Source organism: Rhagoletis zephyria, unplaced genomic scaffold (assembly GCF_001687245.7).
Source record: "Rhagoletis zephyria isolate East Lansing unplaced genomic scaffold, Rhagoletis_zephyria_1.1 Rzeph_scaffold_05580, whole genome shotgun sequence".
NCBI classification, from domain to species: Eukaryota; Metazoa; Arthropoda; class Insecta; order Diptera; family Tephritidae; genus Rhagoletis; species Rhagoletis zephyria.
Genome location: NW_016162663.1, coordinates 3,596 through 29,385, shown reverse-complemented (window position 1 = coordinate 29,385; position 25,790 = coordinate 3,596). Strand labels below are relative to the sequence as shown.

The window sequence follows — 25,790 nt, the reverse complement described above, 5'->3', positions numbered from 1 at the left end:
GTCAGCCAAACAAACTGGTTGGTTGCTCGTAGCTGAGTACGCTGACGAGCTGTGTGCGCAATGAGTTGGCGAGGTGCGATCTCCTCCGCCGCAGAGCGTTTGTGCCATTTACGATGTGGCGCTTCAAATCAGTCTACAATTTGGCTTATTCGCGTTTGTTCGATCGTCGGGCGATAAGCGGATGTCTGCAAACAATTGCCAACAGCTACTAGCTAGCAGTTAATATATTCTCAAGTAAGTTTTTTTTTGTTTTTTTTTGTTGTTGTTGTAGTGAGTGAGTGAGCGAGTAAGTGAGTAAGTAAGTAAGTTGTCGCGCCGCGGGCCAGAATCAGCCGCAGCACATAAAAGTGGAATTAAAAAAATAATAAAAATCAAGAAAAAAGTTAAATAAAAAAACACAAGTGAAAAAAAACGAAAAGCATACAACAACAACAACAACAATAACAACACGTAAATGACGAGTATTCAAGAAAGAAATAAAGAACTTGTTGGTACGAGTATTACGGCTGCTGCTGATGCGTTGCCAGCAGCAGTTTGCCGTCCAACGACGACGACTTGTTCTTGTTGAAGTATTTTGTATTTTGGCCACCAGTAAAGTGCACAGCAACAGCAACAACAAGAAGCGAGTGAAAACAAAAAACACACATAAAATTAAAAAAATCTAGCCACAAAAGTTGCAAAAATGAAAAAATCTAAAATTTAAAATAAAATGCGAGTGACGAACAAAAAAAAACAAAAAAAAGAAGTGAGTGAAGGCATTAAATTTTATATGGCCTGTAGGTACTAAACCAGAAAGCAGAGCAAAAACAAAAAAAAAAACAAAAACAAATTAAAAAGAAGTAAAAACTGGTACGAGAATGCGAACCGGACTGGGTGGTGCCATGATGGATTCGCAAAAGAATTTAAAAGAATACGAAAGCGTTTTCCTTCGTACATACATACATATGTACCTATACACACATATAGTATTTTATGTACATACATATATATATATATATATATATTCGGTGTGCGTTTTTATGTCCTTTGCGTTTGCCAAAATTACATTTGAGTGATTTTCGCAAATGTTTTCGAAGTGCCAGCGAAATTTTTTATTTCAGTGTGTCTTTCTGCGCGTTATTTTCAGTTTTTCAGCATGGCAATGTACTATGAATTTATTCGCGTCTATCTTGCTGCTAAAGTGCTAAAACATACCTACATACATATGTAGCTATGTATACCAATAACAACAAAAAGATTTGAAAAATTCGCAACATCAGCGAAAAATTCACAAAGCTGCAAAGCCACTGCAGCAATGTACGAAATTCTTCCCCGCTGCATTTTATTTTGCTGCAGCTAATTTTTCTGTTCTGTTTGCTTTTTTGCTATGTCGCTGTTTGGTGCTTTGTACATATTTTTAGTTGTAACGAATTTGTTTATAAAGTAGTGTAATATGAACTACATACAAAATAAAAAATACAAATCTAAATCGTGTAAAGTTTGTTGAAAAGTAGCAAAAAACACGTGTGACTTAAAAATTGTAACAAAAAAAAATTACAAAAAAAAAAATAAATAAATTTTTGCACTAACTAAAGGTAACCAAAGCTGATAAGTATTGCATATCTATGAATATGAACACGTTTAAATGCAATAACAACTTTCGTAAATAAAACAAAATTTATCATCGTCATCAACATTGGCACAATAATAACAACTACAAAGTCATACATGAAGCTATAAACTGCCGCACAGTGGGAGATTGCTGCCAAAAATGCAAAGAAATTTAAGTGTTAATAAATCCGTTTGTTATAATGCGGATCGACGGATCGTACCTAGGATAAGAAAAAACAAAAACAGTTTTGAAATTATTTCACGTTTAGCATTACAGTGAGCCCAAACTTAAGTAAGAAATTTATACTTTACCATGAAGTGCTCTCACTAACTTATTTGCTAACGAATATTCTTATATCGACGGTTCGAAAACACCGTATCTCAGAAAATTTGTGAAAGAGTATGCGCAAGAGCGTTTGCGAAAAAAATAAAAAATGTGAACGCCAGTTTATATGAAAAAACCCGAAAAGCGGCCAGAAAAAAAACATTATTAAAAATCAATGCGATTTTTTTAGGTGTTAACTACATACCCAAAAAGTTTTGGAAATTCTGGTTAAAAAGCTCGAAATTAAGATAAAAATTTGTGGAATTTTTCTAAATTATGTATAAAGTTTGAAAGCACGATTTATAAGGTTTTTGTTTAAGCATGAACCATATTTTTATATAAAAAAAAAAATACCAAAAAAAATTATAGCTTGAAAAACATTGTAAATATTAAAAATTAAACACCATTCATCCATTTTTGGCCGCCACTGTATATATTATTAAAAATCAAAAATAACTGTTAGTTACAGATTATTTACATAAAAATCAAAAAAAAATGTTATTTTGGATTTATAAAAAAAAAAAATCAGAAAAAAACTTTTATTTAAGGAGTACTTAAATTAGAGTCAAAAAATAATTGTTAACACGCGATTTTTTTAATAAAATTTTTAACTTTTACGGTGCCTGCTTCAAATATATCCCTATATATCGAGTTAGACCATTCTAATTAATTATCAGTTTTGAAAATATTGCATTTTAAACGTTTTTCAAAATTCCCGTTATATGGGATGTGGGCGTATTTGCAGACAGTTCATTTTTGCACTATTTACTGATATTCATTAAAGAAGCTTGTGTACTTAATCTCAAAATTGTAGGTCCATTTTACTATGTATGACCAACTTTTTTATGAAACGTACCCACTGTGCGTCGCTCTGCAGCGAATTCGTATGTATAGGTGAGATATGCATGTGCATATGTGTGCCTGCGTGTGTGTGTGTATAGATTGGCAAAACACGATTTTATTTGTAGGTGTGTATGCATGTATGTGTGTGCATATAATGATATCTCAACGCTGATTATTGCTAAAAAGTACTTTTTTCTTTAGTTTTACGTGCAAAGCAGTTGGAAAATGCAAAAGTCGATATGCCGACCAAATTTGTTATAACTATACTGACAAAAATACATCTCTACATACATATGTATGTATGTACTTATGTCTGCGTACATAATAACATAAATACGTTTAAACTTTAAAGTGACTGTTATACTATCAGTAACTGTAGGTACTTATATCAGCGCTTCTTAAACTGTGATACGTATGCCATTAGTCATTTAATTTGTGTTTGACAGCCAGTGAAAATAGATAATTGTAGATTTTGAAGAACATAACCTTCTTGAAATAGAGGAAAGCCTCGATAATTATTTATGTAGAGACTCTACGCCATGAATTTCAATTATTAAGAAACAGTTTGTTGAGTTCAATTATATGTAGTGGTACCAGCACAAGTGACGCCGAACGTTCAGGTCCCCTAAAAGCACAAAGCGCAACCGTGTGACCACTTCAAAGTGGTGGTTGACAATGTTCAGAAAAAGTTTACGCAGTTTCGTTGCCATGAACGAAAAATTTAGACATCAAAATACACCAGAAATAAAGAAAGAGTCAAAACAATGGTTTCGCACACCAAAGAAGATCAATGTTGGTAAAACGATCACCGGCGAATATTGTTCTCAGCTCCTGGACAGATGCGATTTGCAGCAAAAACGAACGTATATGGCGAAGAAAAAAGTACTCTCTCATCCAGTTCTCCTGCTATTTTTTTCCTGTTCCAATGCTGAAGAATAGTTCGTTGGCAACAGATTTGGGTCATATCAAGAGGTCAACACTAAAAAAAACGCCTAATTTTTGGAAGCAATGAAAAATTTGGAAAGATATAAAAGAAAACTATTACCTGCTTCTAAAAAAAGGAAAGACCATGGCATATCTAATAACACTATGCGACAGTCAAAATCGGGATGGGATGAAACCAACGGGAAATGTTATATCGGTCAAAAACAAGTTATACGTGTCCCGGCGTTTCGCTGGGTTACGTCTAGGAATCGAGATATATATATATATAACTATCATATAGGGGAAATTGTCACCTTTGGTGGTCTTTTTTTGACAACTCAAGAGCCACTAGCCCGATTTTGCTCAAACAAATTTAAAAAAATTAAAAATTACAATTCCTTTAATCTGTTCATATAACATTTTTTTATATAATCAACAGTTTTTCCGGTAAAAATAAATGTATGAAGAAAAAATATATTTTTTGCCTAAAATATTAAATTTTTTTAAAACTGTAGTACATTTTGCATTTGCACGAGCCTTGACAACATTCTACATGATTCCATTGCTCTCAATACTGCCTCACTGTCTGACATGATGTTGATATATAGAGGCACCCCATTAGTCCCCCTACGAAGTGAATCGCGTGCACAGATTTCAATTCGTTCGTTTTTGGATGTGAATTCCAGTTCCAGTTAGTAGATATTTCGCCTCTTGTATGAACTCATATTCATTCCTCTCAATATGGATTTGGTCAGGTTCAGCTACTTTCTTTTGGTGGGTGGAATGATGATGCAGTTTATTAAGTTTATGGAAAAGCCCTTTTCGGCGCACCATAAGAAAACTTAAAGCCCTGTTTATTTTCCTTCGCCACACACTTACAACATGAGCGCAACAAACTTTTTAAAAGCTCTGGTAGGACAAGTGTTTGAAAGTAATGTTGTCTGACTTATGAATGTTAGAGCCGCATTCAACGATGAGAAAAATCAGGTTGAGAACCACTGCTATATATTTTTGTATGTGTGTAACTGCCTTGCGACTATAAATGTATGTAGGAGTGCATTAATTTTTTTTTGTTACTTTATCGACACGCTGTTGCGGTTACAGTGCAACAATAAAGAGCCAACGAAGCAGAAACCAACTGGCCACAGAAAACAAAACCAACTTCTGCTGTTAATGTGCACATACATACTGAACTATCTATACATACATATATATGCATATAATATATCGTTTGTTGTAGACATTTATTTGCCCGCGTGCGAGCCATACAAAAGCTTGATTTTCTACTCGCTAAAAACCAGCCAACCAGTCCAAGCGCGCAAACGCAGTCAGTCAGTCAGTCAGTTCCATGCATCAACTGCCGTAACTCGTCTCATTCAATTACCATTTCAGCTAACTAACCAGCGTCCAACCACGAGTGCCATAAACGTTTCCCTGCTGGCTACCAGCTTAACTAGCTCAGCTGCCCACTTGCTAGCCGATCGTAAGAAATTCAATTCATATTCAGTGGCTAAGGGCTTAAACAGCTGTTGCCGCGTTTGTTGCAAGCAACACCGCCACCAACAACAACAATACTCGTCAGTAGCCGCCGCCATTAATGCAACAGCAAGTGTGCTTGTATTTCTGGTAAGTTACAAGTGCCGTTATGCAATGTGAACGTTGCACAAACAAACAAACGCTTATGTGCGTGTACATACATTAGACCGTGCCAGAAAAAAAAACGTTGGCCGTACGTAAAAATGTTTTTTGCCGAACGCAGGGGTCGCCTTCGTACATTTTTCGTCATATCTTCGGCAAGGACTTCAAAGGAGACAATTTTTTTGTTGTAAAGTTCAACAAGTGCCCCGTTCAAGTACTTACCCACCAGAACTCAGTTCTTATCAACCTAATGTGCCAACCTAATGTCCGTAAATTAAAGCTAACCAGAAACTACTAAACTTTTGTTAAGTGTTATGATGATCCCAGCAGGAAAATTTTTATGTCGGATGTAGGTTTCACCGAAAAATGCAAAAAAAGGTTCGGACAAAAAAAAAATGGTTTTCGAAATTATTATGCTTGTAGGGTGGTACGGTCTAATGTACATATGTACACTTATAAATTAATACGTATAAAGCAAAATTTTTGATGAAATAAACTTTTGATTTTGAAGAAGTAAAATGAAACTGGTTCCCAGAAATAATGAAAATAACTTCCAAAAATACAAACACTTTTCCAAAACTGCAATTTAAATTTTATCCATCTGCGTTAATAAATATCTAATTAAATCAATCGCTGTCAACAAAAGAATACAAATTATCGGTCTCTCGGTTTCATCCAATCTGAATATGTACGTCAGTTGGTACATATTTACATATGTACATATGTAGTAGCTTTCAATTTAAAAGTATGTGCATACAATCGTCCAGCCAGCTCACTCACACAAATTTAACTGCCATGCACACACACTTACGAGGAGCACGTTTTACACAAAAATACCCTACGCAATCTCAAAACAAGAATGGTGACAGGTAAGCAAATTCTCTCAGGTGTTTGCTGAGCTGTTAAATATTTGTAACTGCCGCTTGGTGTGCTGGTGTTAGTGAGAGGTGCATTGCATTTGATCAGTTAAAAAATACCCTGCAGGAAAAATTTGAAGTATTAAAATTCATTTCAAACGGATGACTAACTATGATTATTTAGCACAACAATCGTTTGCCAGTTCGCGTTTAAACAAGAACAGACGTCATGAAACATGTGTAGGCGTGATTTTTTTTCGCCCTGACTAGGAATTATTACCACGTTCGCACGTTTTATTCTTTGCATGCTCTCCATTGACCTCATTGGTGGCGTTAATACTGGATCCTAAATATATACAAAATCATTCACTACATATTACTTCGAAGTTGTATTTTTTCATTGTCTCTTGTAATCGTTCAGGGCTAAAACTACCCCTTTCGCCTCTTCCCTTAAGCTAGAGGAATTTGCCCCGAACTGCATTGATGTTGAGGCCAACGATATCACTGAATGTCATCCAAATATATGCATGCATACGTAAGTAAGTTTCTCAATGTCAGTCTAAAAACTGTATGAATTTGACGGGGATCCAGCTTGTTTTCGTGCTGTCAAAAGTGGAAAAGTACACATATGCCGATTTCGTTTCTACCGAAAAATGCAACCTTCTCTATGCCCTCTGTGCACAAACACTAAGAAGAGGGCGATTCCATTAGATTCCAATCTTCCAGTATTCTTCATATTGGATCACCATTAACGGCTAGTAAATGAACCCTTCTAGCTCTTCGCTGCCGGTGCACTGTCGCCTCCTCTTTGTCAATCTTACGTGAGTATCATCCCTAAAATTGGCTTGAGGTCTCCTTCATCAAATTACTATGATTTTCGAAAGCTTTCAAGTATACTTCGTTACCAGATTATCATCTTCATATTTGCAGGAACCAGCGCTGGTCTTGTCCCATTTCATGGCTGATTTCTTTCCCAAACAATTTTCGGCCCCCGTTCCTCTCTGCTAGCAATTAAACCTTCTCGCACTATCGTCCTTCTAAGTGAGAGTTGTTTGTTCAAGCAGGATTGAAAGTCGGTTGGAAAAGTTATCGGCTAGCCGTTGCGATTGTAGCTTTTCTATGTCAAACATTCCGCGCATTCGGACCTTAGCTGGAATGCAAATCAAGTACGGTCGAAGCGTATCTTCCGTCCGTAGTTTTCAGTCTTTGATCAGAGGGAGCCAAAAACGACTTTATGGATGTTTCGGTGCTCGTGTCTGGTATTATTTACTTACTTCCACTTTTCGTGCCATGACGAAGGCGTTCAGACTCTCCTCATGGTTAGAAGTATTCTCTTTATTGCTAGATTTTCCAACTAAATATTTGTTCAGAATAAGCCCACCTTGGCGTCAAAGTCACAAAGGCAAATTTAAATTCATGCCGGCGCCAGCGACCGTATGTTTCTTACAGTGGCTTAAATAGCAATTCTATCTTTGGTATCATCGTGCTTCTCTTCGGTCGTAGCGTAAGCTCATCTTGTTGAATTTAGCCTTAATGATTAAAGAGCGAAATACACCACACAAGCGGCTTGTCAAACATTCTTCAAACCTACTTTTCCCATTTNTAAATATTATGGTTTTCTTTCATTTTCCTCTCTTACGTCCTTACTCGGTGAAAATTTCGTTGCGAATGAGGCGATTTTGCTATACACAACGCAAGCGGTTTGATCAAACATCAACATGGCGGCCAGAAAACAAAAAATTTTGATTTTTGCTCAAATTTCCCTCAAGCGGTTTGTCAAACCTTCAAACACCCCCATACACAGCACAAATGGCTTGAAGCAAAGGGAAATTTCGCTTGGTTTGTCAAACCGCTTGTGTGGTGTATTTCGCTCTTAAGTCAATTTGCTATATGCTATCGTGTTGTCAGCCTTATACTATTTACATATTTATCAAGGACATCCAGCAGTCAGACACTAGAGATACCTGTCCTATACAGGTTGCAGACACTCCAAGCGCTTATCCGTTCATTAATCCTAAGAACAATCACTTCAAATACGCAACCAAATTCACTAGAATGGCATCAGTATGTAAACATTTGATTTTCCTACAGGCTACATTCGCATGTGAATGTGTGTTGTGATTCTAATGCACTCAATACATAGTTATTTGCTGAGCGCAATTTTTCAAATGAGATATTCTTTGGTAACATCATTTACTCTTTTTTTCTACAATATAAAATTCACATTTAACGAAATTATTTTTTGTTTATGGTTTTTTTCTTGTTTCGCCCAAAGTTTTGTTTTGATGTTTTCGTTGTCCATACGCCGCTGCCTCGTATTTACCTGCCGTTCTGTCTGCTCGCTGTTTATTGCATATCAGTGTTGCCATTTTAAAGATTTTTCCACTAGATCTAGCGATTTTTTTTCTACTTTAAGTTGTAATTCGGTGACTAGCGGGATTTTTAGCGTTTATCGATTTTATTCATAATTATCGCAATTCTTTATTGTGTGTTAACATCTTCGTCAGTTAGTTGAAAGGCAGTTTACATCACTTTCAACTAAAATTTGCCTCTAAAATAGTCTTATGTGAACGCAGTATTACATTTACATTTTGCAATGCAAAAAATGGATAGGACACTGAAACGTTACTTGTCATCCCTAATTTTTTGACGTTTAACTCTTTTCACGTTTTTAACATTGCGTCAAAACCAGGGACGGAAAATAATCATAATTTTTTAAATTTTAACAAAAAAAATCAAAAAGTTGTAAACATCGTAAAAAAAATAATTTTAACTACACTCACGTATTTGTGTTCTTACGTCCTACCGTAATTTACAATGATTTTTATTTTTCGAATTTAATCAATAAAGATTAAAAATACTAATTAATATTTGAGTTTTGTTTCTTCGCTCAAAGGTAATAATTATTGCTGAGTTCTATTTTTTCACATAAGAATAACGATAATTCAAAAAACTTGAAATCTATACCAGCGTGATATCCGGCGTATCCTTTTCAAAAGTAGCGACACCCTAATAAAAGGAGAAAAGTCCCGAACTTTTCAGACCAAAATTCAATAATAATTTTGATTTTTAAGCGAAAAAATTAAAATCCTAAAATAATTATTAAATGCTGCTTGAAATTATTTTTCTCATAATGATTACCGTCACTTATCTAACTAACACTTTTGCAATGCCAAAACCCACAAGCGAAAATTCGGCGGAGTGTGGTTGGCAGGTATGAATAGGTAAGTAATACTAGTAATTTTCGCTCATGTGTTTAATACATTATATTTATTAAAAAAATGAGTGCAAAATTAAAAAAATAATAATAAAGAAATTAATTTTTCATGAAAGTTTACAGAATTTAAATTATTTAGCGGGATTCTAGCGATTTTTGTTTATAAAAAATAAAATAAATGGCAACACTGTTGCATATGTACATATATATACACAAACAGATATACTACAAAACTTTTCAAAAAAACATACATATGTACGCGATGAGTAGTGGTGACTGATTTTATAGCCATTCTGCTGCAACTCTTTTGTTTTTGCGTCTATTGTTTTTGCCAGATTTCCATGCTGCATTCAATTTTAATGGGTTTTTTATTTTGTTTTTTTTTTCCTTTTCCAATACATATATGTACGTACTGGATTATTGTTGTCACTAGCACAATTCAATTCTGTTGCTTGCCACATCTACCGACTTTTCGATTTAATTAACTTTTTTTGTTCAGCTTAATTTTTTGTTCGCAGTATTTTATTGCATGTTCTTTTGATTCTAATTTATTTAGCATTCGAATTCAATAAAACACAATACCTACATAAATACGAATATGTATATTGTTTCTGAAAAAGTCTTTTATTATGCAAAACCTTTTTGACATCCTTTGTTACTCAGCTAGTTTTTGTCCAAGAACTTTTAATTAAAATGTTTTGACGCTGGCAAGTGATTAATTAACAAAACTAGACATGGGAAATAAGGCGAGTGGGTTAGGACTTCCCATCCGTTACCGTCGAGATAAGTTTTGACCACTTGTGCAATATGCGGCCGAGCCTTATCGTGGTGGAAGATCAATAATGACTCTTGTCTGGTTGCCGGCAGTTTACTTGTCTGTAGACAGACCCGCCGATCGTTTGACCACTTTTTAGAAGCTTGAGGTACAGGATTCTCTTCTGCTCCGACCGAATTCGGAGCTGCAATATTGCTGCCATGGATATTTGGCTTTGATGTCGGTGGTCCGGGTTCGCCGTCCGGAAGAATATAATGCAAAAACGACACACGGCGTTCGATATCTCTTGGTTGTGAAGCGCCCAGTTTTCGACTTGCTGAACCATACAAATGGCTGATGAAATGTCTGGTTTAGTCCCGCCGATTATTGCAGGCAAGTTGTTCTTCTGTTTGGCAAGTAGCTTCGTCCAAAGTTGCTTCCAATTCGGGGTCTACAAACGTTGATGGCGTTCCTTCGTGCTCCTTGTCGCTTGGCTGCAATATTGTCCGGTATGCTTAAACACTACATAGTGAGCTCCAAGCAATTTTTGGTTTTATGAAAATTGTACTCAATTCTGAGTATTTGGAGGTTGAAAAATCGTATAAACCAAATACGCAGCTGATCCTTTTTTTTAATCTATTGTTTAACTAAGATTTTAAGTATTTTTATATTTTATTCCTTTAATTAAGGCAATAGGAAACTCATTGTAAACCGTATATATGTATTATAACTTTTAGGATCGCTGAATATGAATACGCTATCTGATATTGAAAATTCAAAATGGCGGATCCAAAATGTGGGATCAATAATTGGAAGCATTAGCAAAATCTTACCAGCACTCTTTTTAAACCAAAGCCAACGACGAGGACGTGGTGATGAATTGTTTTTTTTTGTACTTTTTAATTTATAAAATTTTTTTTAATGGAATTTTTTTTAATTTTTAATTTTTTTTAAATTATCATTTTTGTATACTTCTTTTTTATGATTTTTTTAGTATTTTGTAATTTTTTGTACTTTTTAATTAATTTTTTTTTTTAATTAAATTTTGTAATTTTTTGTTTGTATTTTTAATCTTTTGTATCCCGCAATTTTTGTGTACCTTTTAATTTAATTTTTTTTTTTAATTTTTGTAATTTTTTTATGTATGTACCTATTTTTATTCTATTGTATTAGACAATTTTAAACATAATAGATAATACTCTTGAATGTGGTTAGATGAGAACTCAACCACTCTTATTTTTTTAATCGCACCAAGTAAGTGGAATCTCCAACAAAAAGAGTATCGGCTGCGATTTTGATTTTTACGATTTTTCAACATTCAAGTATGTACTGCCAAAAAAATGGAGCACAATTTTCATAAAACCCAAGCTCACTGTGACCTCTGTTGACAATCCTTTAAAACCAACTTGCATAAAATACATCCGATTTTTCGAAATACATATATGTATATCTATTTGATTCGCCAGCGCGAGGATTCATATTGGGTTAGTGACCTTCATTTAATTACTATGCATTGCTTATCTTTGCAAATTTCCTAATAAATACAAAAACTAAAAATAAAATCATTGTTTCGCAATTGCCTATCTGCATGCAAACTGCAAATTTCTCATTTGAAATTTGCTATTTATTTCAATACATTTTGCTGTAGTTGCCTATTACTCGTTTATACATACATATGCATGTATGTATATGTATGATTGCATATGCAGCATATTAACATCCATGCAACAAATGTGCAACACGACGTCCGACTGGCATGCAACCAAGCAGGAAGCACTAAGGCAGCTACATACCTACATACATACATACATATGTATATGTCAGGTTTACGTTGCAAGCAGGTTTTCCCGCCTCTGTTCGTTTACCAGCTTGACTGACTCTTTGTGATCCGGTTATTTCTCCACACCTATCCATGGTCGTTCGATACGTGCAAAATAGCTTAATATCGTACATACTATGTATGTGTGTGTGTGTGTATATTGCTTTTCTTACTCCTTTACTGGCTTCACAATGCAGCCAGTCGGTAGTAATACATAAATGTAATGCGTTTCGTTTTTTTTTTTCCTGAAGGGAGTTCATAAAGCAGCAACGATAATGGCATATCGCTAATGTTATATAATATTAACCGCTATAACATGTACATATACTTACAAACATATGAATACAGTTACGCATATAACTTTTTTATAAATTTCGTTGAATCTGGCATATTTTGCAATTGAATTACTCATACATGCTTATAAGTTTTCATGATTACATAAGCACGTATCCTCTTAATTTCGAATATAGGAAGCACAAAATTCCTGTAAGTAAAAATTTTCTATAGAAAAAATTGTGCCATATGCCTTTTCTTCCACGTGCGCATGCAAAATAATTTGTGTCACAACCTACAAGCAAAATTTGCTTGCCACTTTCAACCCATCGACAATCCAATGCCTAGCTAAGTAAATGGTTTAATCCACTGCTACATTGCGCTAATCCGCCGAGGAATTTTACAAATCTTAGGAAGGTTTGCTGCACTGAAAGAAAGAATTTGTGTGAATTTTATTTGTATACCTTTTCTAAGGTATTTATATACTTCGTTTTTAGCCAACAGGTCTTATCATTAATCAGAGCCAGTTTAAAGTCGTGCGAGGCCAGCAGGCAATGTTCCGTTAGTACCCCCAACAATTGCCTAGCGTTTTCGCTCTTCAGGGATACACATAGCCCTGGACACCTTGCTACCTTTCATTTGGTCCACACTTTCTGCGCCTGGTCGAACTCCCGTTTAAACGCTTTTAGGGAAATCGGCACTTGCTCTATGAACATAGTTTCCGACAAAGCGTCGTCTTGGGCAAACCTGTCGGCCCCCTCGTTGCCCGTGACGCCAGTGTGCGCAGGAACCCAGTACAGATGCTACCCTTCACTTCACCACACTTCTTCTTTAGGAAGTGCTGTCCGATAGTTGCGCCTTTATCGATATAGAGATTCAACTGCTTATTTTCTAGGTTGCTGTTCTGTAGCTCCGCCGCACTTTTTATGGCCTGGAAAATGCTGCAGTAGTCCGGCCGCTTATAGGTTTTGTTGATATCGACCTTATACCTTTCTTTATCTTCGATCCGTTTGTGTAGACATTCAGCGCGACAGCACTTCTCAAGCCCTGTCGCTAGTCGCCGACCTATTTAGTGACTACGAAGTTCGCCCCAAAATGCATATGCGGGATCATTTTGTAACTCTAAATTACAAACAAATATTGACTAATTTCGTTTGAGTATAGAAGAAAGCTCATGGTTTCATAAGACAAGATTCACAGTACTTGTTCTTACCGAAAATAGGCTGCCTCAACTGACAATCGAACCCTGTACAGTCCATTTTCGGGACCTTAACGTCTGTTCCCTACCAACCTTCCATGCCTCCAGATACTTATATCCCAACTGCTCGCTTGTACTTAAGTTTGGTCTGGTAAGGTCTGAAATGCTTGGGTTTGATTAAGAAGTGATATAGATAGAACATTTAACTACGCTTTAAATTACACTTATGACGAACCCTCTAGACCAGTGTATAGGATCGAAGTACAAGAAACCCCCCAGACCAAAATACGTACCTGAATATTGTAATACTATGCCTCGAGCTGGCGGCAATCAAAGCCGACGGCGAAAAGCTGGTTGGGCCAATGTGTAAGCAGTTAGTTATCTCTCATGAATCAACTAATTAGACCTTGACTTTGAGCTTTTGAATCCATCACTGGCCAGATTTTCACAGTGCGTGAATACGCGGAAAGGACCCAAGATATTCGACATTCGTCATTTTGAATACAATTTGGAATTCTCGTAAAGCTAATACGGATTTGTAGAGTAACTCTGAGCAAAATTTTTGCTTCGTCTAAATTTGCGACGACTCTCTAAACCGTTCGCGACTACAAGAGGTTCTCGAAAAACTGATAATGGAAAGATTAATCAGGCCTGCGAAATTTAATCACAGATGACAATGGCATCGTCTGCTTATATCATCAGTTCCAGCATTTTCCAGCTTAGAGAAGGAGGAAAAAGAAGTTAGTGTAGCGATGAACGAGGACAATAACAAATACCACCTGACAATACAGAAAGAGCCCTCGCGTATTGGCGTACACCTCACTTTTAGCAGTTACAACTTTGAAGTAATGAAAGCATTTGTATATTTCGGATCCAGCATTAACACCACCAAACAAGCGAAGAGTAACTTTTGTCAAAAGGCTCTACTTGTAGCTTGACAGCCAATCGAAAAGCACAAACCCTTTCGACGATCATAAAAACACGCCTTATAAATCTGCCATCACGCGGTTTTTTATAAGGCAAATAAATAAATGAGGACCAGGTGGAAGAAAGATCTAAAGGTTTTTGGAATTTTCGAGAGGACCATTCTACGTAGAATCTGTGGAATCCATGCACAAAATCAAACGAATCACAACAGCAGGCTTGTCGAACGTATGGATAACGGCACAACGGTAAAAAGATCCTGGAATTCCTCTTCGATGTGTGGACAATGAAATCAAGGGCGCCCAGCAACCAAATGGAACGACTAAGTGCAAAATGACCTGCCTGCATTTGGTACGAATAACCTGCGAAACTTTGCAAAGAAGAAATGCATCTAACTAGTGGGACCACTTACTTTTGTGACTATATAGTTATAATGGCTTCAAGAAAAAAATTATTGATATACGGCCTGAGAAAAGCACTTAAAGCGAGTTACGCTTTTCTTCATGATTTACCTAGTTGGATATCATTTTGTGATGTGTTCTATTTGTTAGTTTATTTTCATATGAATTTTTTAGCTCATGCAATTATATAGTTTTTAGGGTAAAATAAAATCTGCTGGGCACCTATGTATTCGCCAAAACCACACATCAATCAGTATGATGAAAACAAATGAATACTAAAAACATTTTCTTAGAAAATTAATCAATTAACTTTTTAACATGTAGGTATCAGCTGTAGGGAATCCCCATCTCTATTTGCAGAAAACATTATTTGCGCAACAATTTCATTAGCTACGCGAAAAATGTGCATACTAAGCAAATACTTTACATGAAGAAATAGAAATGAAAATACAAAAAAAAGGCACACAAATAATTGCATACGTATGTACGTATGTATAACTTTAGTAGAGCAAGTCCAGAATTTCTATTTACATATATGGGCCCCATTCATTAGAACCTACTACTTCGTACTTAATTAAGCAAAGTGTGTAATAGAAGAGTGTTGCAAGGGGGTGGAGGAGAGTGAGTGGCACAAATGCAAGTGCAACGCGTGCCGGTTCTGAAAAGCGCACATGAATTCGATGCGATAAGCAAAGAAGTTAGATGAATTTTCTACTTGCCTTATCGCAACATTTCTCTAATTGCAGTTGGCTGCAAAAGAACCGTGAAATTGTCGACGCTTTACTGCAAATATGTATAAATATAAAAGAAATGTGTTTTAGTCGTACGCGTAATCGAATTGCATTTTAAATTGAGGAAATCAAATATTTTCAGAAGAAAACCATTTAACATTTGAATGGTCTATCAAGTTATAATTAAAATCTTAAATTTCTTATTTTATTTTTTTCTTTGCAGTCCTGTCGCAGAGACGTTTAACAAAGTGCTAAATGTGCTCGACGCCGCGGCGTTTTGGTGATCGCTGCGCAGCAATAATAGACTGATCAAAGTAGGAGACCAATATGCTTCTTTATTTGCAAAAGTACCGTTACGTAAATAAGACAAATATGTATGTGTCTACGAGCGTATTTATAGGTGTAGTGTAAAAGACAAATGCACACGAGACAAGACATTCTTCGAAGAATCTTCGATTGATTATTGCAACAAACGGAAAAAAAGACAATTTGCGAATTTGCAGACTTAAAACAAAAAAACAGCAACTAAGTGAGGTAAAAGAAAAATGCACGAACTCTTCACGAAAGTGCTCTCCAAACGTGATTTATCCCGTGCTGGCGATTTATTCTCGGTGCCAGATTCCGAAATCGTCAATGATATTAGCGAAGTGGTAAGTAGATGTATGCATTAGGGTGGTCCTTAAATATATCAACTTCTAAATTTTTTACGGGCGCACCACTTTATTTTGTTCAACCTAAAGACAAGCACAAAAATTTCAAAATTTTTAGGGCTATTTGAAAAAATTTGAATAAAAAAATTTTTACTTGATATCTGATAAATTTGACTTATCATTAAAATTTATTCATATATAAACTCATAAACTCGCTGAGTTATAGCTGGTTAAACCCAACATTTGGTCGAGTTTTTGTGATTTAAAAAATGCATTTTTTTGCAAAGCCTGGTAGCGACTCCGAATTTTTTTTTTTTTAATGTAAAATTTTCGTGCATATCTTTATTTTGCACGTAGAACATACAAAATTTAGAAATTGAAATTTTTTAAGGACCACCCTAATATATGAACATATAAACATGGATACATAGCCAGTATTTACAAAAAAAAAACGTCTTCAATTAATTAACCTTCAATCAATGTACAGCTCTCTGACATCAGTCCGATTATTTCACATCCGGACTATTTAAAAAACAACAATGATCAGTCTGTGGTGGAGATTTGTGTTACACGTGTGCTCTCTTGCATACGTGAAACGAAAACTGCTGAACGTTATTGCGCCGCATTGGTAGATTTGTTGCGGACGTGCCTATTATGGAATCTTCAGCCAGCTGGCTCGGCCAAAGAGGAACCTCCTCATGCAAAAATTGCCGCTGATATTATTTCAAGTATATTTTTGGTGAGTAAATATGCAGTTACATATAAACTTTTATAGAATAACTAATCGCTCTTTGATTTGTGCATGATAGTGTCAAAGGACATAATATTCTTCTTCTTAAGTGACCAAAAAAAACTTTGCTAATTGGTTTTCTCATTTGCAAAGTTGCTCCAATTTTTACTTCCCGTATACAGACAGGCGCTTCTGAACTTGCTTCTCCCATTGTTGCCGTGGTAGCCCTTTCATTCATTGTCTACCCATTGGTGACGAGTCGCAGGATCTTTGCACTGAAGCATAGTCATTCAGGAGTAAAACATAGCCAAGCCAGCGCAAGGGCTGCATTTTTGTGCGCTTAACTTTCGTCCATAAGCTCTTACAATTTGTCCTTCCATCGCCCTCGCGGACAGGGCCATCGATTTTGTGTAGAATATTTCTCTCGAAATCCCCCAAAGCCTTCTCATCTTTGTTCCGAGTTCGTCCATCTATCTCCATATAAAAGGATGGCACTGATGAGAGATTAGCAGAGCGTGCTCTTTGTTCGTCGAGAGGGAGCTCTACGTTTAAGTTGTCTTCCGAGGTCAAAGCAGCCCTTTTGGCAAGTGTTCTTTCTGAATCCTTGATCTCCAGGCTCACATTATTTGTGCTGCTAAACAGCCAACAGTGACGTGGTCAGCCAGTGGCCGGTTAAGACTTCAACCGGTATAGAATAAGTTCCCGTACTTACTTTCAAAAACACTCTCCACTATTCTCAAGCGGAAGTCTTAGACCCATGTACGCAACTGTGTCCGAATTCCCTATATTATTTCACATACATATGTATTCATCATTATTTCTCGCTTCCTCTTACAGAACTATGATAAAAAGGAACTGATGAAAATATCACTGCCGGTGGCAGTGCAATTCCTGCCAAAAGGCAATCGTGAATTGTCTCGAAATTTAGCGAGCTATCTTTCTTTGGCAGCTATAGACTATGCATACTTGCTAAGTCCACATGTGTCATCGATTATGGATTCGATTATGGCTGGTGAGAAAGTTACACTTTTGAGATTAAAAAAAAAAAACAAGTTTTGTAACAAATTTTTGCCTATTTTATATTTCACTCGCAGGTAATTTCGGCTTACTACGCGTGCTTTCACAAATTTACGAAGTCTCTCCAGATGAAGTGTCGCCACATGCACCACTGTTGGTGACGCTGCTGCCACAATGCGACTCACAAGAGAAATTGGCAGTGCTACAACTATACCTACTCATTGCGCAAAAGACGCCAATGGTGAGTAAAAATCATCATTGCAATCAACCAAACTTAAAATGAAAAAAAATTAAATTAAAAATCTCCAATGTATGTCTTACATACTACACAAATTTTTAGGTTCTCGAGAGCTGTGTGCCACGCCTATGCGAATTGCTGTGCGACAATGAAACTGCCGCAATAACAATGCAAATTTTACTTAAAATCTCTGAGCAACGTCCCCTACTCATCGTTGAACATAGCGAGAAAATCAAAGCAGCCAGCAAAGCAAATCCAAATACGGTTTACTTGGCTGCACAAACGCTCGCCTCGGCCGGACGTACGAGCAAGGCGCATGCGCAGTACGCACTCGACTTTGTTTTGGAACACTTGCCACATGCAGATCGCACATCACAGACGAATTTACTACAAGAAGCCACCAAGTTATGCTCATCATTTCCCATACTGTTCACCGATAAGGTGCTCGCTTGCGTGCGGCAAAAGAACGCGCTCAGGTGAGTAGAGTCATGCGTAGAATTTTTCGTAGAAACTAAGCCAACTTCATAAATTTTTAGTCAACAGAAACTCTCGACATCCGATATCAACATGGATACTAGTACTAAGATGTCAGGCGGCGTAACCATAGTGAACCTGAACAGTCCGACCGATCCGCCACCGCCAACACCAACAGCCGCCGCAGCAGTGGTGGCAACTGTTCTCAATACCGTAGCAGCCAATAATTCGAGCGCATCCAATGCCTCAGCCACATCGATACCAATCACTGCCGAACCAGCTTCCAGCGCAGCAACCGTTTCGGTGGCAGCCGCCACAGCCACCACAGGTCGCATGCATAAAAGCAAAAATAAGAGTCGCAGTAGTCCAAGTAGTCCGAAGGATGGTAGCCGCAAGGCATTACTCAGTGGCAACCTGAAAATATGTGAGCACTTGCGATCACGTATGTATTTAATTTAGCATTTCTGTAATTGATTACCACATTCCATTAGCAACAACACAACCAACGACGGGCGTCGCAACCAACACAACTGTCATACAACAGAGCAACAATGCAGCTTTGGCCGTCGCGGCTGCTCCAGTGCCTCCCACGCCGCCGCATGCCGGTTATACGCGTCGCGTCAAACTCGGCGATTCGCGCAGTACTGGTCGCCTGCATCCAACCGGTAATACGCATCGCAGTATGACACGTCTCAATGTCGCCGGCGGCTCAGTGGGTGGTCTTCATAAGAGTATGACGCGCCTTAGCTCCTCCCAGCATATCAATCAGAATGGCGGTTCCAGTTCCAACAATGCCAACAATTCACAATCTAGCGGCAATGTGGTGGTGCAAACAGCCACCGGCGCCAGTACGACAACGGTGGGTACGGGAGCTGCACCCAAAACTCCAACCAGTCCCAGCTGTCCAGGATATGTGACACCTGTGCCGCCATTGAGCAATAATGTCATTATAACGGGTCACAATAAGTGGGGTATTCCATCGACGCAGGTCACTTCGGGTGGCGTCACAGTGACTACATCTCCCACAAAAGTTAGACCGCATTCGCAGGGGCCCACAACGTTACTTAACTCGAGTACAGCTTTGTTGAAGTACAGCACCGATGCGCTGAATCAATCAATTGGTGAGTAGAAAAAGTGCGCATAAAGGTAGCAAATGCGGGTAAGATTATCGCCGTTGGGTCTTTATCGGCATCGAAGGGGCTTTTAAAAACGTGCTGCTGTGTGAATTTTTCAGATCACTTGATATGTTCGCGATTGATACCTAGACAAGTTTATCTCACACGAAAGAGCTAGGCAAGTTTCGTAAGCATAAGAAATGCACCTCTCTTTTTGATTGAGATCGTAAAGGATCTGCAGGAGGAGCATGAAACAGACTTTAATCGAAATATATCGAGTTTTCTCGTGAGACCCGCGTTATTTTAGCACAACTCCGTTTTGGATATATATCCTATATACGAAAAGTTAACACAGACATGCCCAAGCTATGTCCAATATATTAACATTCTCCGTACGACACCAACTCTTCGAATGTCCAATCAAACCAATTCATCTAACACCCATATCTCTGTGATTCAATCCCGTCAAAACAGCACGTTTTCTAAGGCCGAGAATGATCATAATACTTTTTGGATTCACCGGTTAAGGCAGTGCTTAGAATCCTGCCTTGACATCCTCTCAGAGTGAAGAGTGAATAGTAGACATTAGACTGAACGCTATTATAGTGTTTTCCAGTAAGAGGTAGCTATGAGGCCCATAAGGGGTATAAACATTTATTTTGATAGCCAAGCGGCTACCAGGACCTTGGACTCATTCACGTTCCTCTGAAAATTAGTGAAGTATGCTTAATCTCTAATGCAGTTGCATCAAAGTACTTTCTAGTCAGGCTAATATGAGGACGAGGTTAGCGTGATATAAAGGTAATTGTTTGCTGGGGATGGCGCCTTTAAATTTGTCTCACCGCATAATAGGAGGTTGGGAGTCCTTTGACTACTCTTTGGCGGATAAGCTACCAGTTCCGAAATCGGCGAAGTGACCTGATTAAAGTGATCCACACTTCTAAAGATGTTTGCAGACCGGTTTTGAAATTATCTTCCTACGCACATTTTGTAGTTTTCAGGTTTGACATTTTAACTGACGCTTTCTAAAGGAGAGAAAAGGTCTCTGGGGTGGACTTCAGATGTTTATCCCTATAATTAGACTCTTACCCTAACAGCACAAGACACTATCAGCATCCCTAATAAATACTTACAGTTTACAAAGGGGTTCGACTGGGGATGAATTTAAGTCTTTAAGGCTTACTTAGTCTGCTCAACGCCGTTCCAGCGCATAGAATATGCTCCGATGTGTCTCCGTCTTTAGAACAAAGATGGCATAAGGGCTCTGTTTTCAGCCCGATATTTATCGTAGTAATTGTGAGTATTGAAGAAAAGTAACCCGGTCCGCAAACTAGGACCGTTCCGCAAGAGCAGACTAGTTCGACCGAATTACCTTCTATACCCCAGTACCCTGGTACACAGCACAGTATTACCATACTTCTCGTTCCATGAGTTTAGGAATATCAAAACACTACTTGCCTAGCGTGGATGTGATCATTGTTCCGCGACTTTTTTTGTATAGAAGAAAATAGTAACACCATTAGCAAAAAAAATATCAAAAATGAAGGTGATTTTTTACCAACTTCAAATTTGCACTTTGTTTTATTAGAATTCATTGGGCTATAAAACGGGATATCTAGATTTCTTGCGATTTTTTTTTAATTTTTCTACAAACTTTAAAATGTGGATTTATATGATTTTTGTTATATGCATAAGGAGCTAGATATTTATAAAAAATTAATGAACATTGTTTTTATTATTACCAACCCCAACGGTTGCCCTCCTCCCACCCATCCGCGCAAGGGGCTTAGTTCGCATTACGTACGGAAAATCTATTTTTCATTTTTGCGCCGAGTCACGAAAGTCAGGAGTTTGTTAAGTGTCGATATCTAAAACTAGTCTATTAAAGAACCAAATTCATCAGCTAATTATTATGTCTTTATGTTAGTCAATCATTTATTGAGAAAGGATAGTATCGTTAAGCAAACAAAATAAGAAAAGGCAAAACTATTAAAAATGACCTGTATCTATTATTATGGCCAGCGGTGTATATGAGATCAAGGTGAGAGAATCATTTTGCTCAGACCACTTTGTGTGGGATTTTGTGCTGGAATTTTCTGTTCGAAAAGTTGTATTTTACCGTGGAGTCAGAAAAACCTTGATCGCTCCGACCCTGGTATTAACAAAAAAATATTTTTCTCTCGCTGGTTTTTGTGACGAGTGCCAGCAAAAATTTAAGTTAGATATCTAAATTCCAATCCAACTACACCTTCAATGCATTCCTGAAACCTTGGACTAATTTTGAGAAAAAAATGTGCACTGTGAATCAAATTTGTTCAAGATGCCAGATGATTTGTTTTGGATCGAATTTGTGTCATTTCTTGTCAAGTTTGGCTTGGAGACAAGCTAAGATTTTAAATAAGCGGATTCCAATTCCAAAAGCAGTCAGACTGAATTTACATTTAAGTCGCGGCCTAAGCGGCCAAGTACAAATCTTCGATTCCATTTCAAAAACGAAAATCTTCGCTGCGTTTTGCTTTAAATTTAAACTGTTTGAGAAACTCAAGTCCCCTATAAATTATACCAAATTATTTGCGCAAAATATTTGTTCTTTGAACTATTTTTCGACAAAAAAATTACTCCAGTCCGCATATATATTTGCTGAAGTAAAAACTAACGCAATAATTTTCACTGCAGGTTCAATTTCCATACCACAAAATCCGGTTTCGGTGCATCATGCATCGCCAGCGTTGCCGCAACAGAATAACGGCAATCAAAAGTCTGTGATGAAGCTGCCCGTGAATGGAAATGTAAGTTGCAACTTCAACACTCTCAAAACGTATGTATGTAACTGTCTGTGTTGTACAACATGGCGTATGAGTATCCAATGCTACATATTACCCCACGTCAAATGTTACGCATACGCACCGCCTAACAAGAATTCTCATTTTCTCGCAGAGCACACACGAAGTGATCGTCTCCGGCCCAACAACTAATATGACGCCACGTCGCAACAACAACAACACCAGTCGCACGCTACTCAACGCCAATAATAGCTGCATTTTAGATCAACGCATGAGCACATTCGAGCCCTATCAGATAATGCGCGACCCAGTACAGCAATTTTGTGAAAAACATTTCGGTTCGATTAAATCGTACATGGATGAGGTATCACAATCGCTGCCGCCACCAACGCGTTGTAGCATTGAAGGTAAGCAGCAGTAATTTTGTGTTTTTTTTTTTGTTTTGAGACTTTGCATGAAACCAAATACACACACATACATACATAACATACATGTTAACATAATACTTACATACTTGCATAAATATCCAGCTAATACACTTCGCACACACAAGTAAACGTAATTGTTTATGTCATTCATCATTTAAAATAGCAAGCATGCATTTAATTAATTTTTATCGTCGTCATGTCTGACATTTTTTTCTTTCTTTTTCTTCCTATCCAAAATCCATGCCTTATTTGTATTTATGTTTTTTTTTTGTGTTCACCTTTATTTTAAAATTTGTATAATTTTCATCTTCTGCATTTTCTCCTCTCCTTTTTCTTTTGGTTTCCTCTTCAAACTGCACTGCTGTAATGTCTCTCTTTCATCTTTATACGTATGTATGTATGTCTCCTCATTTGTCGTCCGCCTACAAACATCAACTACAACGACAACAACTATCGCTGTTTCTATCCCTCTCTCTCCCGCGTCTGGTATTTACGTCAAAAAGTTTCGAATGAATTTGCAGAGCGTCGCACGAAGAAAGTCGCCAAACTGCACTTCGCCTGCCAAATACGCGGCCCCCATTGTATGTACTCGAAGACCTGCTTTACGATGCGCACGCGCAACCCTAAAACCTGGATACATTTAATGTTTTTGGACTTTCAAGTGCGACACTATGTAAGTGGGGGGGAAAAGATATTTTGCGATAACGTTTCGTATGTTTTCTAAATTTAAATTTATGAATTTTAGGTGAAGGAAAAAACTGTTTTAAGTACACGCGAGCCCGGCATTAGCAATTTGAAGAATATCTGGCAAATACTCAAATGCGAGAATCGCAGTTTCACAGAATTAGTCACCAGTCAGTTTCCGAATGCAAAGGTTTGTTTGTTTTATTGTAGATTTACAAATATTTGTACTAACTTATCAATACGCACATATATATGTATGTATGTATGTACATCTCTCTGCGTTAAGCCCATTGCAGCTGTGAACTCGCAGCTGAGTTATTTTGTAAAAATATTGTTTTGCATGCAACGTCAATGCTATCGGTAATATATCGATAACTTAATCGATAACATAATCGATAAAACATCGTTAACATATTCGATGAGATATGGATAACATAATCGATAAGTATGTATATCGATAACATATCGAAAAATATATCGATACGAAACCTGCAAAAATATTTATAACGATAAATACTCATATGCATGTATATCGATAAATATTAAAAAATTTACAAGTATCTACAACTGTGGCAATTTAATGCATAGATAATTTTATCGATTAACATAGTATGTATGACTTTAGGGTGGTCCTTAAAAAATCAAATGTAGGTCACACCCCCTCACAGATATCACATATAAATTTGGGTCCCGATTGGAGTTGTTTAAGGCGTGTCGCAAAGAGGTAAAAGACCCGATGCCTCTAGGGACTGAAAAAAATAAAAAAAAATTTTTTTCATTTAATGCCCAAAATCGATACTACTAAGGTCGAAGATATCACATAAGATATTTAGTTTCGATTGATTGGGGTTGAGGCTTAAAAAATCTTAGGTAAAAATTTGCTTCCTACATTTACAAGGACTACCCTAATGTACTTGCATTCATTCACATGTTTGAGGCCGTGAGAACAGAAGTGGCCTAACCAAAATTTTTTTGTTGTACCTTCCTACTTAAAAAATTTGCGAACTCCAAGCTAAAACAACTCCAAGCCAAATAAATTACACAAGTTTTAAGGAAAGTTGTTGCATCCTCTGGCACTTATAATATTTCCTGTAACTAATTATTTTGAATTTATCAAGTTTGCGTACCACTGAATAGAAACGGTTAGAAATAAACCAGCATTTTATTTGTTCTTGCTTTTTGCATCAAAATATAATTCTTTTTTTTTTTAAGTGGACTTAGCAGCTTTTCACTCTAAGCTAGCGATGTGTGTGTACTTATGTACATATGTATATTTGTTTCTTAATTACTTTTGTTCTTCGTTCATTCCTATTTTCCTTTATTCATTACTATTTTCCTTCCGAAGGACCGTGAAATACTCGTCAACGAATTACGCCATTCCGGCTTCCTGGACGTTTTCGAGGTATCCAAAACCGACACAACCAATCCAAATTGCAACGAATTGGAATATCAATGGGGCTGCCTGCTGTGTAATCATCCCGATAAAGCAGTTGGTTTTCTCAATGGCAGCAATCAGCCGATGATTGAGGGACAGCTGAAGGAGAAAAAAGGCAAATGGCGACTGTTTCGACGCTGGCGCACAAGATATTTTACGCTCTCTGGTGCACATTTGTCCTGCAAAGGATCGGTAAGTGAATAAACGTTTAACAGTACATTTTGTTTTTTCTTTTTTTTTTTTGAGTTTTGAAATTTGTAACTTCTACAGAGCGGTGGCGAAAGCATTGACGTCAATCAAATACGCTCCGTTAAGGTGTCGCGCGGCGCACGCAACATACCAAAAGCATTCGAAATTTTCACCGCCGATCAGACATTAATACTCAAACCCAAGGATGGCAAAAATGCCGAGGAATGGGTGCAGTGCCTCAGCATTGTGGTGGCACATTCGCAAGCCCGTGATAATCCCACAGCGAAAACAAATAGTCTGCCTGCACGCGGCATGGGCAGCAGCAAGCCATCGTTTTAGAACACTGACAACAAGACAACAAAAAAAAAAAAAAGAGAATTGATAAGAGATTTTTTTTTTATATGTATACATACATACATATGTATTAACGAATAAGACAAAAGCTTCAAAAGACATTATCGATTAAAGCACTGCTTGCACCATATTTTATATAAGAAGTGCATACTTAAACACGTACATACATGCATACATATACATATGAAGAAAAAATATT

General features: G+C 37.2%; 1 protein-coding gene across 3 annotated transcripts; it reads left to right on the top strand.

Moving 5' to 3' along the window:
* On the top strand, positions 1-25,790 carry melt (ventricular zone expressed PH domain-containing protein melted). Of its 3 annotated transcripts, XM_017627909.1 has the most exons (15): positions 1-234; positions 5,075-5,308; positions 15,718-16,144; positions 16,632-16,883; positions 17,712-17,886; positions 17,969-18,132; positions 18,232-18,605; positions 18,666-19,027; positions 19,095-19,724; positions 22,395-22,507; positions 22,656-22,908; positions 23,433-23,602; positions 23,675-23,803; positions 24,959-25,240; positions 25,319-25,790. In XM_017627909.1, the coding sequence occupies exons 3-15, from the start codon at positions 16,040-16,042 to the stop codon at positions 25,574-25,576; spliced, it is 3,267 nt and encodes a 1,088-aa protein (XP_017483398.1). In that variant the 5' UTR covers positions 1-234; positions 5,075-5,308; positions 15,718-16,039; the 3' UTR covers positions 25,577-25,790. The 3 variants fall into 3 exon arrangements, with proteins under 3 accessions (XP_017483398.1, XP_017483399.1, XP_017483397.1); XM_017627910.1 differs by lacking the exon at positions 5,075-5,308 and having other exon boundaries at positions 23,451-23,602; XM_017627908.1 differs by lacking the exon at positions 5,075-5,308.

Excerpts from the sequence above, each read along its gene's own strand:
- melt (XM_017627908.1), top strand. The coding sequence starts at position 16,040 with ATGCACGAACTCTTCACGAAAGTGCTCTCCAAACGTGATTTATCCCGT. Across the intron at positions 18,606-18,665 it reads CGGCAAAAGAACGCGCTCAG|TCAACAGAAACTCTCGACAT; the intron begins GTGAGTAGAGTC and ends ATAAATTTTTAG. Across the intron at positions 23,603-23,674 it reads ACTTTCAAGTGCGACACTAT|GTGAAGGAAAAAACTGTTTT; the intron begins GTAAGTGGGGGG and ends TATGAATTTTAG.